The 17,104-nt window shown below is 40.5% G+C and overlaps 1 protein-coding gene across 6 annotated transcripts in view; it reads left to right on the top strand.

The window, feature by feature from the left end:
* The window catches only part of LOC107583757 (protein groucho-2-like), a 48,671-nt gene that overhangs the window by 25,868 nt on the left and 5,699 nt on the right, over nt 1-17,104 (top strand). For 4 of the 6 annotated variants that reach the window (XM_016270061.1, XM_016270064.1, XM_016270060.1 and 1 more), the window contains 9 exons: nt 4,535-4,736; nt 5,221-5,228; nt 8,614-8,736; nt 8,829-8,879; nt 9,027-9,179; nt 9,828-9,957; nt 10,262-10,428; nt 11,617-11,690; nt 11,946-12,195. In XM_016270061.1, coding sequence (XP_016125547.1) covers nt 4,535-4,736; nt 5,221-5,228; nt 8,614-8,736; nt 8,829-8,879; nt 9,027-9,179; nt 9,828-9,957; nt 10,262-10,428; nt 11,617-11,690; nt 11,946-12,195 — 1,158 coding nt within the window. The remainder of the gene's footprint in view (nt 1-4,534; nt 4,737-5,220; nt 5,229-8,613; nt 8,737-8,828; nt 8,880-9,026; nt 9,180-9,827; nt 9,958-10,261; nt 10,429-11,616; nt 11,691-11,945; nt 12,196-17,104) is intronic. The other 2 variants (XM_016270065.1, XM_016270063.1) reach the window with 1 other exon arrangement.

Below are 17,104 nucleotides of genomic sequence, written 5' to 3'. Positions count from 1 at the left end.
CATCTTTGCATTAAAAATTACATAACTGAGCGAATGACACTTAATGACAGTTTTCATAAACATGCATAAAACCTCCTTCATATTCATGACGTGTCATGTCATGATTATGAAGGTGTCATGTCAGTCTTATGCACACCCCTTCAAGTAAAGTGTTACCATTTATTTATTTATTTATTTTTCTTCTTTGAATTGGACATTTGTATTTCACACAGTAGGCCATGTGTGTGCACTCACACAGGTGCCAGAGTCCTCATAAATAGTATAAGGAAGAGGTGAGGTGTGAGCTACACATACACACAGAAAATACTCTCTCAGAGCAGAAACCACCAGCATCTCTTATTGATGAACCTCAGGGCCGGTAATAGGATGCATCTAGGGCAGCGGCTTTTTTTCTGCTGTGCTATGACTTTGATCAGAGGTCTTAAGATGGCCTCCTTCGGCAGCTCAGCATTTCTGCCCTCACCAACAGTTTGTGTTTATCTACCCTAGCCTTATTTATTTTAGAAAAGCATAAGCATTTCTATACACTTTTTATACTGTCTTCAGTTCTTTCTCCACATACTTCCCTGTTCTGTTTTGCCTGTTCTGGTTATCACAAGTTTATAGGCTGTGGTTGAGTTTGAAGCTTTTAGTGGTATTGAATATTTATTTGCTGGCTGTATTAAACTAAGCCTCAGTGAATATCTTGTTGATTTTAATCCGCTTTTTATTTCATCATTAAGTTTCCCATAGAGCGTGACATTAGACTAGTTTGTGATCCCTCCTTGTCTTGTGACTTTTAATAGGGTCTTTGAATGACTCCAGTGTTTCCCCTAGGTTTACGGCTTTGGGTGGGGGGGTTCTGTTTTTTTCCATTTAAATTTTTCTGGACTCTGGACTTTTAATGGTTAAATTAAATTTTATTAATCAAAAAACATGTCTAATTAATTAAAATCATGAAACTTAAACAATTTAACATCAATTTATCAAAAGTTTAACAAAAATTGTACGTTTAGGACCCTATGAAATTTTTTATTTTTTCCAACCTTATGTTTTATTGTTACCAAATTCTGTTTTAGCATGTCTAATTATTTGAAAGCATTAAAACATCATTTATTCTTACAATAGCCTAATGATTTTTTTCCCTCAGATATTCTGTGTATTGTATTTACATTTTTAAGGCATAAAACAGTCATTTCATTTATCTTTTAATTAATAAAAATTTAACAAATGTTGTTTTTGGAAAATAAAGGGGATTTAATATTACAATTAAAATATTGAAGAAATTTTGTATGATTATTCCTAAAAGATAAGGTTTTAATAATTTTAGTTGTAGTAGTAGCCTATTATGTACATTCTACTGAACAACAGTAATATATTTCTGCCGCAATGTCTTCAAGTTAAACCGAACTTTTATTTTGACGGGTTGCCGTGAATACCTTTACATTCCTGTGTTTATATGATATGACGCTAGTTTTACTCAAATGAAACGGTAAAATGCTCAAGAAGTGACTCTCAGAGCAGTTCTGGAGATGTTGTTCATGTATTTATGTCCTCATTAGTGAGATGGCAGAGGTTAATATCACCGGAAGGGTCACACGCGCTTCGGCAGAGGTTAATATCACCGGAAGGGTCACACGCGCTTCAGTACGAGTAGTAAACAAATCCGCGCTTCTGCGCCATTCATTAACACAGAGACACGCAGAATTCATATTTAAATAGTCTTTTTGCGGCGTAATATTCACAAATACTAGTGGGAGTGGGAGTGTGCTCACTTGTCTGCGCGCATCGGGGCGGAACTCCGCTGTGCGCGATGCAGAGAGCGCGACCATGTAATGTAGAGACAGAATTGACATGCCGTTGTGTAAATAAGATAAATAACATAAGGCTATTTAGTTTGTTTAATAAAAGAACAAGGTATAGACCTGTTCTATAGGAAAGGTAACTTTAATTGACTTCTGTTGTGATCTGGCACTATGGAGAAAATAAAATGAACTTGACCTTCAGGGGGGGGGGGGGGGGGGGGCCTTTTTGGTGCCTAATATAATGGCAGGGGAAACACTGGACTCTTTAATATATATGGCATTAGAGTTGGTAAGTTTGATTCAAAATGTTTTAGTAAAAAATAGCTGTTTAATTAATGAAGCAATGGAAATGAAATGGAAATAATTTTTACTGGATAATTACTGTTTTACTTATACATTTTGAAAACAGCCAGTTTAATTGGCTGTTTGATTGAAATGTCGATTCTTCAAATTAAAAGAGAATTCAGCCATGTCAGAGCAACTATATATATATATATATATATATATATATATATATATATATACTATAGATATATGTATTGAATTTTGCCCAAAGGCCAAAAAAAAACCCATCAAGATAGAATTGTTTTAACTATATTGCCCAGCCAGTGGGCAGCCAGTTTTACCATAAGTCGTCTGCTGTGGATGTATGGATAGATCTCTATTAAGACTGCCCCAACTTGTGCTGTGGGCCCAATTAAGTGTGTTTGTTTCCAAGAGGGCAAATCATGGGACTTTATATTTTTGAATTCCCTCAGGCCTGCATGTTGCATGGTTACAGCACTAAACTCAGGATGGGGTTGTTTAACATACACACCTGAGAATAGAAGCGGGCGCTTGTCTGATTTAGCCACTTATCTTTTTTTTATATTCTTTGTTAATTGTTCACACTGGGCCTGCATTCATTGTTTTGCTGTAAGAGGGAGAGATTAGCACTAGTTGAGATAGTCTTTATGCAGGAATATTAAATTACTGGAGACATTTTATTTCTTTATATTCTTGTCTTCATGGCTGGGTCTCTAATGAGGGTTCTCTTATTGTCCATGCATATTACACATCAGTGGCTCATTAGCTGGAATGAGCAGGGAGGGTTCTCCCCCGTGAATCAACGGCTTCTTTAATTTCCCATGTGGTCAGTCGTCATCTCTGAAGCCACACATACTAACCCCCTCCCCCTCTTTTTTTTACACTAGCGGTTCATTTCACTTCCTGACACATTCACATGAACACCCTAGCACCAACACTGTTTCTGTCTTACTATCACTCTCTTCCACTCTTGTCTCACTATCTCTCTCCTTTTCTCTTGCTCTTTCATTCCCTCTTCAAGAACATGCACCCACCACCCACGCTTAGTGCCTCAGTACACACACACCTCACACACACTCCCTTATCACATCTCCTCACAGATCCACACTCTGAGGCACAGTTCATAATTGGCTTGACAGCTCTGTTGTGTTGGGGAGGGTAAGGTTGCAGGTTCAAATCCCAAGTGTACCTCTTCTATATACCATTTGCTCTCCTGCCAATCTCAAAGGCCCCGAGTCTCAATATACAGCCAGTTGTGCAAATAATCCGCAAAGTTGTTAGCAATTATACTCACCCCGAATAAGGACCTGTGATGGACATCTTAATAATGATTTACCCACTGGAAAGGGCAAGCTTTTGGAGCATTCCAGACTTATAAATAAGCCTTTAGTATTGATATTTACTTACGGCATGGCATTAATGACCTGCTGATAATTCTGAAAGGTTGTACCACCGTGATCGCCTTACATAGCCAATAACATCTACCCTTTCCACATCAAGTGGGAAAAAAACATGTCGGGATTCTGGAAGAATCACCGTAAATGGTCATTGATTGACTAGTGAGGTCTGTGAAAAGTTGAGCGGTACGTGCTCTAACAGCCATTTGAATAATTCATTATTCCCGTGGATGCTAATAAATTTTCATGGCTGTGATTTTTTTTGTTGTTGTTGTTGTTGTTTTTTCTTTACTGGTGGCTCTGCTAAGTATTATTTAACCTTGCTTTAAGCTGCTCTATTCCCATGCTGAGTGGTTTTTAACTCTCATCAGTTTCCTCCAAGCTTTTAAAATATTGATGGAGGTATTGGAGGCTTGAACACATGCCAGAACAAGACCCCTCGCTCTTGGCTGCCGCCGCCACTCAACACGCTCGCGCACACACACAAAGCTGAGCCCAGCTGCTGTTGGAGTGGTGTTTAAAGTTTGGTTTTCTCGAGTGACTCATACTTTGTGTAATAACCAGACCCAAATGTGAGGGGAGTAAATATAGCCGTCCAGCGTTTTGATGGGGCTAAGGAGCAGGTGGTTTTAAGCCAATGAGCTGACACCATTCCAACGCCTGCTGTCTTTAAACTGTATTTTAAATAGGGCTTGACGAATCTTTTGGAGAGTGTGAGAGTTTTATTATGTAATGAGTGAATTTACATGCTTTTTTTAATGATATTCCACCGAGTTTGTTACTGTTGAGCAGGAACCTGAAATGTAAACTGACTAGATCCACAACACTCCCAAGATTTAATATTTTCAGGTTAAGATCCAAGCAACATAAAAGACGGCTTTGTTTGCAGGATCCTCAAATATGACTTGCATGTATGTGAGGACATAAATATGCCTGTACCCCCACCTGTGCTTCTGAATTGGCCGCCCAGAAGCTGTGTGTTTAGTTTGTGGCATGGATTTCTCTACTCTTTTCCCTCTGGCCCACTCGTTTTATGTCTCTCCACAGCAGCAGCAGCTCCAGGCCCAGCACCTCTCTCACGCTGTCCACGGCCCCATGGCTTTACCTCCCCACCCTTCTGGCCTTCAGCCACCAGGAATCCCACCGGTCACCGGCTCTGGCTCGGGCCTGCTGGCTCTAGGAGCCCTGGGAAGTCAGCCACACTTGCCGGTGAAGGATGAAAAAAACCACCATGACCTAGAGCACCGAGGTAAGGAGCAGACACACACATTGCTCTCATTTAAAGCCAAAAGAGTGGAACATAAGTCGCTCAGCCATTTAGACCTCTTGTGTGAATCAAACGCTTGTTTCATAACCTCCACCCCCCACCCTATTCATTGTTATTCTAACTCTTATAGGCTGCTGTCATTATTGACCATCTTAGGTTTGCTTTTATAAGAGTACTTTACTCTCATGGCTTGCCATTTAAGGATGCAGCCAATTTTTAGAGAAGAACTGTATAGAGAGTGTATAAACCGATTGAACATACACATGACACTCGGCAAGGTTAATAAAAGAAGCATGCTAATGATTTGCTAGCCGTATTGTTTACATATCAGCAATATACTTCCTGCTGATGAAATCTACTTTTAACTCTGTCAGTTTATCTCTGTTTATTTTTATCTCTGTTTATCTCTGTTTTGTCTTGCCGTTCTGCCTGTCTTTCAACACCAACCGGGGTCTGCTGACTACAGAGAGCACGGTGAGTATCAGGTTTCCTGCTATCTCAGTTGTCCTCTTCCTCTTAATAGTTGTGTTCCAAAACTTAGTTAGCTGCCTACACAGACAGCAACTCTGTATGGAAGTTTTGATTCAGTTGTTTTAAGTAGTTGGGAGTTAGCATGTTGCTAAACATTGGATAATGCAATGATAATACTTTTCTGTATTGAATGAGATATTACTGTACATTTTATACATTGCATATGTTTTTCTAACTTTTTCTGCCATTTTGGTTTTATTTAGTGTTTGGCTTAAAATAAACTGTCCTAGGATGCATTATAATTAAATGATGCCTTAATGTTGCCTCCGTAGGCGGCTCACTAGGTTTTGAAACGGAGCAAATATGTCTTAGTTTTACTGGGTGAAAAGCACCTCTTGGCCCATTTCATGCCTAAGAAAATTTCCATTAATGTAAATGTCAAGTAAGATTCTTCATCCTGAAACTCGTGCACGAAATGGTAATCTGCGTTCATTAAAATGACTAATAGAGAAACAAGCTTTTTATGAAATAAGCACTCGCATCTCTCCACAGATGGGAAATGACTCGTATTACAGCACACAGATTAGCGCAGCTCTATAATTTCATCACAATTATAGACGATGTCGACTCCCTCCCTCCTTTGTGGGATTTATTTTATCCCTCTCCCATCCTACCCACCCCTCCACTTGTTTACAGCCCCTCGCCGCTCTCTTTTGCTAGCGCAGTAAATATGTATGAGCACAGGCGCAGGAATTGTTTTCCTCCCTCTCATCTCCGTGCCCTTGTAAAAGTCATTTATTCGACGGGGCTTAAATCTCTCTGATGGCTGATTGTGGCCGTGTGATTGGGTTTCTGCTGGACCGGCGAGGCCTGAATGGGTGCAGTCATGTCTGAAGGAAGGGGAGCTCCTCTGGTGGTTAGCAGTCCAGGCGCTGTTGTGTATTCGCCGCTGCCATTGTCTAAGGTCATCTGATAGCACACTGGTGATTCTTCTTAATGAATCACGCTAAGCATTTCTTTAGAAGGTCAGACATCATGCAAAGAGAGCGAGAGAGACCGAGACTATTGGGTGTTCGGCCCAGTCTGCTACTTCATCTTCTCAGCTTAGTTTCCTTTTTCGCTTCCTGTGATCTGGCCACATTTTCCTTCTGTCAATCTTGTTGCCTCACACTGAGTGAAGGCTCTTGGGACGGGATGAGTAAAGCTCTAGGAGCGGGATTGTTTTGAGAAAGTGCCCAGATAGCACTCAAAGTCCTTTTGCATATAGAGCATGCTTGCTAAATACTGTGAATTCATGAAATATTCTTGCAACGTATGCACAGTGACCACAGACAGAGTCGCCCACCATTTCCTGTGGAATATAAGTCCCTTTTTCCATTCGCCTGTCCTGTAGTCATTGTCTACCAGGACCGCAGACCCGTCCTGGTAGACAATGTGCTGAGAGAAGGGTACTGGGAGATGTCCAAACACGCTACAGGAATCAATGACTATTACATGCTCCCACACACACAGCCCGAGTCGGACTTCTCACAGATAATGGGCTGTTGTTTGACACTAATGTGTTGTTCATGTCTTCCTGAAGCTGTTTGTTGTCTCTTTTAGAAGATGGAGGGAGTGAGGTGGGGTAAGGAAGGGAGAGTGGTGGGGCAGTGAAAACAAGCCCCTCTTTGGTCTGTTTAATGGTGTCTACTCTGTAGTGCAGCCAGCACATTTTTCTGTGTTTAGTCTACTGTGGGTTGTTAGATACGGCATGGCGAGTCTGACTGTATTATGTTAGGCCTGTTTTGGGTTTTCGAGTCAGATTGCTGGAATGGATAAATCGCTTTTGGCTTTTTAAGTGTGCGGTTTTGGAGTGATAAGAGCAACTCTGTCCTTCTCTTTTTTTTTTTCCTCCTTGCTGTTGATTTCCCAGCTTGGATCTCCTTCAGATTAGGGCTGTGCAATTAATCGAAATTGTCAAAAAATCGGGATTTGAACGTGTGCGATTTCTAAATCGCTTTATAGCACGATTTTCCACGCCCCCGACCTCCCGCAGTATGCTATCCGAACCAATCAGAATGCAGCGCGTCTAAATGGAGCACGAGAACAGAACAGACCGGGCGGGCATACAAACGTAATGCCAGGTTCACACACTCTGTCTGTGGTGCATATTTTGTCCGCGCCCATATTAACGGATCAGAGTGTTCACACTGCACACGATTGCGCTCCGGCAGTGCGCTCCAGGAGCGGTGCGTCTGCAGCAGTCATGCTACGATCGTTTCTGCACTGAATCTATTTCTGCTGTGCTGCACGCGCTGAAAGTGACAGTGCATTATTCGCAGTAAAAAATAACATGGATTGGCACGGAAATTTAGTAATTAGACCATAAATGCATATAATTAAAGTCTACTGTTTCACAGTCAACACATGGCTTTTTGGCTAGATTTAAAACAAGGAAAAGTGCACTTTTAGATAAACAAGGCAATAATAGATGGCACTCGTGGTGGTAGTTAAACAAAGTTACATTTATTGAGTTTAAACGTGAATATGTATATGAAAAGTTGTATTACTGTACTGTGATAAAAGAGAATCACAATGCTGAAAAAGCATTTTCAGAAACAACTTTGGTTTTGAAATTAAAATAATTGATAAATGTTGTGTTTGTGATAAACAGCCGTGGATCAGGAGCGGACTGCAAACGCATCCTGTGCGAAAGCAAAATGAGTCCGTGCTGCTTCTGCACCGCATACACATAGGCTGTATATGCACTGCAGACGGAGTACGTGTGAACTTAGTTCAACATCTGAGGCAACGCCACAAAGAGCTCTATGACCAATGCATGGCAAAAAAAAATCCCTGGACACAGGATTTTTTTTTTGTGTGCCATATGTCTATTCTAGAGACATTTTGTTACACCTTTACTTTGTGATTATTTTGCCTTACGTCTGTTCTAGAGACATGTTACAGATTTTTGATAAAGCTCTAATTGGTTTTCTTTTGGAAATATGTTTCGAATTCACACTGAATGCATTTATGACTGTAAAGCATATCTGTGTGTGTCAAAATCGTGATTAAAATCGAAATCGCAAAATTGATCAAAGAAATCGCGATAGGTTATTTTTGTCCATATCGCACAGACCTACTTCAGATCCGACAGCTGTGAAGTACCTGTCATTGTAATGGTAATTGTTTTTTACTTTAAACTTAAATAATTAATTTGTCACCAGAAATAAACTGGAATCAGGACTTGATGCGGCCTTCAGGATATTTTAAAAGCAATTTGGAGTTCTTGTGGAACAAAACACTGTTAAATCCCCACTGATAGATCTACTTGTATAGATGAATGAGTTGGGTTAAAGTCTGCAGTCTGATGGCACATTTGAATACTTCCCCTCTTTCTCCTTCTCAGAACAACTCGATTTCTCCATCAGACAGCCTGCGCACAACCAGCGAGAAACACCGCGCCTCCTCCGATTATAGCTTGGACTCCAAGAAACGCAAAGTGGAAGACAAGGACAGCATGAGCCGATATGTGAGTAATGTAACATGGACTTGTAACATAAGATTCTTCTGTAACAAAATCCCAAAAAGGGATGCTAACTAGATGGCTTGTTGTGTTTTCAGGACAGTGACGGAGACAAAAGTGATGATCTGGTGGTTGATGTTTCCAACGAGGTGAGAAACGCATTTTATGTTGCAACTAAATTATTAAAATATTAAATATAAAATGTCATGTGCTTTTATTAATTTAACTGAAATGTCATTTCTTACACACGTTATTTTCGATATTTAACTCATTCCTGTTATATTTTTGTGCTGTAGGACCCTGCCACACCCAGAGGCAGCCCTGCCCACTCCCCTCCTGAGAATGGCATAGATAAGCCCCGCCCAGCAAAGAAGGATACGCCCAACAGCCCTGCCTCTGTGGCCTCCTCCGGCAGCACCCCCTCCTCTAAAAACAAGGAGCACGGCCATGTACGGATCTCTCTCACTCACACATACACACAGGCTACATTTAATACCAAATGCTGCATTTACGTGTATCAGCTCTATTTATCCGGATTTTGCTACTGTAATAATCGGCGGCGCTGCATATAAGATTTGATAGAATCTGGGTCTGTGCCATTGAAGCACAATTATAGGATATGTTTGAGGAAAAGGGTTTGATGGGAGGGGGCAGCTAGGGAAGCTTGAATGCCCTGTGATCTTCCACTCTCTCTAATGGCTCAGGAGTGAATGTCTGTTTCCCAGCCTTGGCTTTAAATACATCTGTAAATGTCAGGGATAATGCATTCCCATAGCTGGATCAGTCGTGTCTTCCCTGCTAATAACTCAATGCGTTTAACCATTCTGGGCCTCTGCATCAAAAAAAAAAGATTAGAGGAAGAAGCGAGGGAAGGATAAAACGAGCCTCATCTCCATTGTAGCAGTAATGGGTTTGGGGATAAATAGCAGGGTTTATAGTTTCGTAGGAGTAGTGAGTTTGTCAGAATTGGATTGGATTAGGTTCTGCCGGCACTTAAATCTTCTGCCTGGATGCTGCCTCGTTTGGAGGGATTTTAACTCTGTTTTCTCTATCTCTCTTCCCTTTCTTCTCTTCCCTCTCTTCTCTCCCATCTGCAGAATGACAAATCCTCCACGCCTGGTCTGAAGTCCAACACCCCCACGCCTCGTAACGATGCCCCCACCCCGGGTACCAGCACCACCCCTGGGCTGCGGCCCATCCTAGGCAAGCCTCCAATGGAAGCTCTTGGTGAGTTCATAATCAGAGTCCACAGACATGTCGTTTCACTCTATACTGTCACTTGGAGTGCAAGCATGCAGCACAACGCAAAGCCAATATTGTAATGAAAAAGGGAGGGCTTTGCAAAGCTTCAGCAAATTTTTAGGCTTGCCTTTTTAACAGAGCTTAAAGCAGCTTTCATAAATTCATCTTTGAAGTAGCTCAGTGTAGGCAGGTCTTTGATTGAGATTTATCTCCCTGCTCCCAAGTTCAGCTCCTTTCCTCGTGGTTGACTGATGCTGATTTATGATTGGCTGTGTGTCTATGTCTGCAGCCGCCCCTGCTCTGCGCCCCCTCTCTTACCCAACTCCCTTTGCCATGATGAGCCACCATGAGATGAATGGTTCTCTGACCAGCCCTGGAGTTTATGCCGGCCTTCATATCTCTCCTCAGATGAGTGCAGCCGCTGCCGCTGCCGCTGCCTATGGACGCTCACCCATGGTGAGTATTTGCGTGTATGAATGTGAATAAGCACCTTCAAAGTACGGGTACAGGAAAAAACTCTTTACGGATCCATCAAGATACTAGATCTTTCTGGAAATCTTCACAATTGGATTTTTAAATTAATAATCAATATGCTCTTTAAAAACAACATTTATGGTTGCTTTAATGTGGAATTACTGCACAAAACGTATCTGCTTATTCTGCTTGATTGGCAGCTCAGATATGTTATATATAGGCATGTTTTATACATGATATTTGGCAACGGGCCACATTATCTCCTCAAAGATTTGTGCCACTATGCTGCAGCTGAAAAATTGAGATGTATTGCGAATGTTTTTGGAATCAGATTGTGACTCCCTGAAACTTAAATCAAATACTGAGGTGCCTAAAGATTCCTAACCTCTACTCCAAAGTAGGCCCCACCTTACCTTTCTCTCTCAATTTCTTCCTCTCATTTCTTTTTATTTTCGTGCTTGATTTCAATCTCTCTCTCTCACCCAAAGCCCCCAACCTGAGAGTGGAGGGAGAGCAAGAGGTGATGTAGTGTGTGTGACTGGGTGTGAAATGAGCGTTACATTGACTGGGCTCTCAGGCTACCTGACTGCCTGCCGTCTGATTGCTTCATCCTTTCGGTTAAATGAAGGAGCAGGGCACGAGTCATTCCTCTGTGGTTGCATGTTCGGTTTTGCAGTATACATTGATGTAGTCAAGTTAAAGGAATACTTCACACTACAAAAATCTAAATAGTCATTATTTGCATACCTTTATGTTGTTCCAAACCTGTGAAAGGCCAAGGTAAATATTGAACTGGATGTTTTTTCCATGCATAAACAATGAGTGGGGACTGAGGCTTTCAAGCTTCAAAAAAATGCAACAGTTAATTAAAAAAAAAAAAAATCAAAATAGTACAGAAGTAATTCTCTGAACTAGATTCAAAAGTGTATCATACACACTGGCTCTGTGAACTTAATCAAATGGTTCATCAACATTATTTATTGAAAAATAATGATTAATTCACAGATTTTTCCACATACAGCTATTGTATAGCTAACATAGGGCACATAGAGTTTATCTATGCACAGGTTGTGTATTGTGTAATGTGTATTTTATGCTTGTGGTGTTTGTAATGTGTGTTTTAATACAGATCACTGCTCTAATGCAGCATGTTTTGTTTTGTTTCTGTAGGCGGGTTTCGAGCATCCTCATATGAGAGCTCCCGGCCTCCCTGCCAGCCTCACCTCAATCTCTGGAGGAAAACCGTAAGTGTCCAACAAAGATTAAATGATCGTGACTAACTCATAGCCGCGCTAGACTGTTCTCTTTCCCCACACTATTTATGTAACGGTTCCGTGAGAGTGCTTAAGAGCTCAACCTTTTCCACCTCTTAATACCTCATTTCAGACTACTTACTCATATGGCTGTAATTGATTTAATTAACCCACTTCAATCAGTGCACTGTTGACTACTAGATTACTAAAGAGGTCTCTCTCTCTCTCTCTGTCTGTCTCTCTCAGAGCCTACTCTTTTCACGTCAGCGCTGACGGACAGATGCAGCCTGTGCCCTTCCCTCCAGATGCTCTCATTGGTCCAGGGATCCCACGTCACGCCCGTCAGATCAACACACTCAGTCATGGAGAGGTGGTGTGTGCTGTGACCATAAGCAATCCCACTCGCCATGTATACACCGGTGGCAAGGGCTGTGTTAAAATCTGGGACATCAGTCAGCCTGGAAGCAAGAGTCCAGTGTCTCAACTAGACTGCCTGGTAAGGGCCAGAGTTATACTTACTATAACTATTGTTTTTTTATAGTAATAGTACTGTACATACTACCAGTACCTTTTTAGTTGCTTCTAAAAAGTAACAATTTGTTAGTATTAGGGATGTCAACAATTAATCGATGATCGATTAATTGTCGATAATTGATAAGATAAGCTATCGATGGTCAATTAAGCTGTTAAATTTTTGGCTGCGTGCGACTCATGCGCAAAACACGTGCGAGCAGCTGTGAATGATGGTGATGGTATATAAATGAATCATCATTCATTCATAATGTACAAATTAAGCTTTTAATGTGATTTAAACTTTAAAAGTACATTAAAATAGAAACAACACAAAGTTCTTCAACATGGAAAGCAATAGAAATGTAGTAACTAAGTAATTTCCCCAGATAATTCTTTCATATCGGGCTCTGCGCTTTGCAGGGCTGTGGGACACGGGACAGATAGGCTATTCATTCCTACAACTTGTTAATTCGTTCCTACGACTTATTAATTTGTGGCCACTGTCTATGTTTCATCAATTTTGTTCCTTAACCCATGATTTAATTCATGGCCATTAAATCTTTCATTTCATTTAGATGTGAAGACAGTGATAAAAAGTGAATGACAAAAAAATAAATCTGCGAAATTAGAGGGTTAGGACGGTGAGGATTTAGGAAAAGATACAATGCCTAAATATTATTGAATTTGTGGAAATTCGTGACCAAGAACAAAGCCGCATAAATGTAGGCTATATGGGCTCGAACGTCATCCAAAAGCATGGTCGCGATGTAAACTCCTTTCCTCGTGGTTGACTGATGCTGATTTATGATTGGCTGTGTGTCTATGTCTGCAGCCGCCCCTGCTCTGCGCCCCCTCTCTTACCCAACTCCCTTTGCCATGATGAGCCACCATGAGATGAATGGTTCTCTGACCAGCCCTGGAGTTTATGCCGGCCTTCATATCTCTCCTCAGATGAGTGCAGCCGCTGCCGCTGCCGCTGCCTATGGACGCTCACCCATGGTGAGTATTTGCGTGTATGAATGTGAATAAGCACCTTCAAAGTACGGGTACAGGAAAAAACTCTTTACGGATCCATCAAGATACTAGATCTTTCTGGAAATCTTCACAATTGGATTTTTAAATTAATAATCAATATGCTCTTTAAAAACAACATTTATGGTTGCTTTAATGTGGAATTACTGCACAAAACGTATCTGCTTATTCTGCTTGATTGGCAGCTCAGATATGTTATATATAGGCATGTTTTATACATGATATTTGGCAACGGGCCACATTATCTCCTCAAAGATTTGTGCCACTATGCTGCAGCTGAAAAATTGAGATGTATTGCGAATGTTTTTGGAATCAGATTGTGACTCCCTGAAACTTAAATCAAATACTGAGGTGCCTAAAGATTCCTAACCTCTACTCCAAAGTAGGCCCCACCTTACCTTTCTCTCTCAATTTCTTCCTCTCATTTCTTTTTATTTTCGTGCTTGATTTCAATCTCTCTCTCTCACCCAAAGCCCCCAACCTGAGAGTGGAGGGAGAGCAAGAGGTGATGTAGTGTGTGTGACTGGGTGTGAAATGAGCGTTACATTGACTGGGCTCTCAGGCTACCTGACTGCCTGCCGTCTGATTGCTTCATCCTTTCGGTTAAATGAAGGAGCAGGGCACGAGTCATTCCTCTGTGGTTGCATGTTCGGTTTTGCAGTATACATTGATGTAGTCAAGTTAAAGGAATACTTCACACTACAAAAATCTAAATAGTCATTATTTGCATACCTTTATGTTGTTCCAAACCTGTGAAAGGCCAAGGTAAATATTGAACTGGATGTTTTTTCCATGCATAAACAATGAGTGGGGACTGAGGCTTTCAAGCTTCAAAAAAATGCAACAGTTAATTAAAAAAAAAAAAAATCAAAATAGTACAGAAGTAATTCTCTGAACTAGATTCAAAAGTGTATCATACACACTGGCTCTGTGAACTTAATCAAATGGTTCATCAACATTATTTATTGAAAAATAATGATTAATTCACAGATTTTTCCACATACAGCTATTGTATAGCTAACATAGGGCACATAGAGTTTATCTATGCACAGGTTGTGTATTGTGTAATGTGTATTTTATGCTTGTGGTGTTTGTAATGTGTGTTTTAATACAGATCACTGCTCTAATGCAGCATGTTTTGTTTTGTTTCTGTAGGCGGGTTTCGAGCATCCTCATATGAGAGCTCCCGGCCTCCCTGCCAGCCTCACCTCAATCTCTGGAGGAAAACCGTAAGTGTCCAACAAAGATTAAATGATCGTGACTAACTCATAGCCGCGCTAGACTGTTCTCTTTCCCCACACTATTTATGTAACGGTTCCGTGAGAGTGCTTAAGAGCTCAACCTTTTCCACCTCTTAATACCTCATTTCAGACTACTTACTCATATGGCTGTAATTGATTTAATTAACCCACTTCAATCAGTGCACTGTTGACTACTAGATTACTAAAGAGGTCTCTCTCTCTCTCTGTCTGTCTCTCTCAGAGCCTACTCTTTTCACGTCAGCGCTGACGGACAGATGCAGCCTGTGCCCTTCCCTCCAGATGCTCTCATTGGTCCAGGGATCCCACGCCACGCCCGTCAGATTAACACACTCAGTCATGGAGAGGTGGTGTGTGCTGTGACTATAAGCAATCCCACTCGCCATGTATACACCGGTGGCAAGGGCTGTGTTAAAATCTGGGACATCAGTCAGCCTGGAAGCAAGAGTCCAGTGTCTCAACTAGACTGCCTGGTAAGGGCCAGAGTTATACTTACTATAACTATTGTTTTTTTATAGTAATAGTACTGTACATACTACCAGTACCTTTTTAGTTGCTTCTAAAAAGTAACAATTTGTTAGTATTAGGGATGTCAACAATTAATCGATGATCGATTAATTGTCGATAATTGATAAGATAAGCTATCGATGGTCAATTAAGCTGTTAAATTTTTGGCTGCGTGCGACTCGTGCGCAAAACACGTGCGAGCAGCTGTGAATGATGGAGATGGTATATAAATGAATCATCATTCATTCATAATGTACAAATTAAGCTTTTAATGTGATTTAAACTTTAAAAGTACATTAAAATAGAAACAACACAAAGTTCTTAAAGCAATAGAGCAATAGAAATGTAGTAACTAAGTAATTTCCCCAGATAATTCTTTCATATCGGGCTCTGCGCTTTGCAGGACACGGGACAGATAGGCTATTCATTCCTACAACTTGTTAATTCGTTCCTACGACTTATTAATTTGTGGCCACTGTCTATGTTTCATCAATTTTGTTCCTTAACCCATGATTTAATTCATGGCCATTAAATCTTTCATTTCATTTAGATGTGAAGACAGTGATAAAAAGTGAATGACAAAAAAATAAATCTGCGAAATTAGAGGGTTAGGACGGTGAGGATTTAGGAAAAGATACAATGCCTAAATATTATTGAATTTGTGGAAATTCGTGACCAAGAACAAAGCCGCATAAATGTAGGCTATATGGGCTCGAACGTCATCCAAAAGCATGGTCGCGATGTAAAATTTTCCAGCTAACCAATTATTCCTCTAATAAACAAAGCTTTTATACCACACTTGTCATAATCAGAGCTTATAATTTGTAAATAAATAATTACTGGATTCAAAACAGCAATTAAAAGGCACTGTGACCGACACTTGACTATACGTTTTCCCGGAGCATTCAATGATGTCACTAAACGGTGATGCCACAACTACGAGCATCGTTCATGCATGTTTCTGCATGGACCTAACTAGCCTAGGGCACAGGTTTTCAAGCCCTGGGACAAAATGGGATGCTTTAAGGAAAATGTATATATTTATTTATATTATATATAGGAAAATAACCATTTGTTTTCATAAAAAAAGAACCAAAGACTTAAACTACTTCAGTCTGTGTGCATTGAATTTATTTAATACACGAGTTTCACAATTTGAGTTATAAAAAAATTTATGAACTTTTCCATGACATTCTAATTTATTGAGATGCACCTGTATACCTTACTCCAAAAATTGAGTTTTTTTATGTTTCAGCTGTTCGATCGCACCGGCGCCTCGCGTGCACACACCCCACATATTATAGCAATTCAAACTTACATCTCAGTCTGTTCATTATCAAAATAAAATACAGTCAACCAAACATAAAAGGTTACACTGGTCAGTTTAAATAGACCGTAGTATACCGGTCCACTCTGCTGTTATGCCAAGGACGTTTTTGCTCATGTGAAGAGGATTATCTTTTCCGTCTATATGCGAATGCGTGTAAAGTACAAGCCTAGTTTACATTATAAATAATAGTTTAACATTCAAATACATTACGAATATGGAAACATTTGGATTTGTGCCGAATGAGACGTGAGCAATAAGCTCCAAATACATCTAGCCAAACCCGCGCTCGCTCCGTCTCGTATGCACGCATGCACTGTCACGATCTAATGCACTGAAAATGCCAGATTTTTAAAAGCAAATAGGCCTACCGCAACGCAAAAATTCTAAATCTGACATTTTCCGGAACAGGATCAAATTAAGTACTGGTCATAATACTCACATGATAATGTTTCATGTGAGCAACAGTGTGTTTTGCTGCAGCAGCACCGATGGAAGCGGTTCACTGACTGTGCAGCACAGCCACACGCGCCACAGTTACGTTTGGGATCATTTAATTTTAAATGCCATAATGTCCGTTGAAAACAATGCAATTGTGTTTTAAAATACAATAACGAGCACCACGAAACCATTTAAAGAGTCTCGTTCAGCGGTCTTCGTGACGGGATAGGAAACAGTCAACAAAGTAAAATTATCTCCAACGAGCTCTCTTCATTTTATCAAATGATCATAATCGCATCTATTCATTTTACAATCCTGCTACTAGC

The sequence above is a fragment of the Sinocyclocheilus grahami genome, unplaced genomic scaffold (assembly GCF_001515645.1).
Source record: "Sinocyclocheilus grahami isolate Dianchi unplaced genomic scaffold, SAMN03320097.WGS_v1.1 scaffold55.1, whole genome shotgun sequence".
NCBI classification, from domain to species: Eukaryota; Metazoa; Chordata; class Actinopteri; order Cypriniformes; family Cyprinidae; genus Sinocyclocheilus; species Sinocyclocheilus grahami.
Note: the sequence above shows the minus strand (reverse complement) of the source record. Positions and strands in the feature narration are given on the sequence as shown.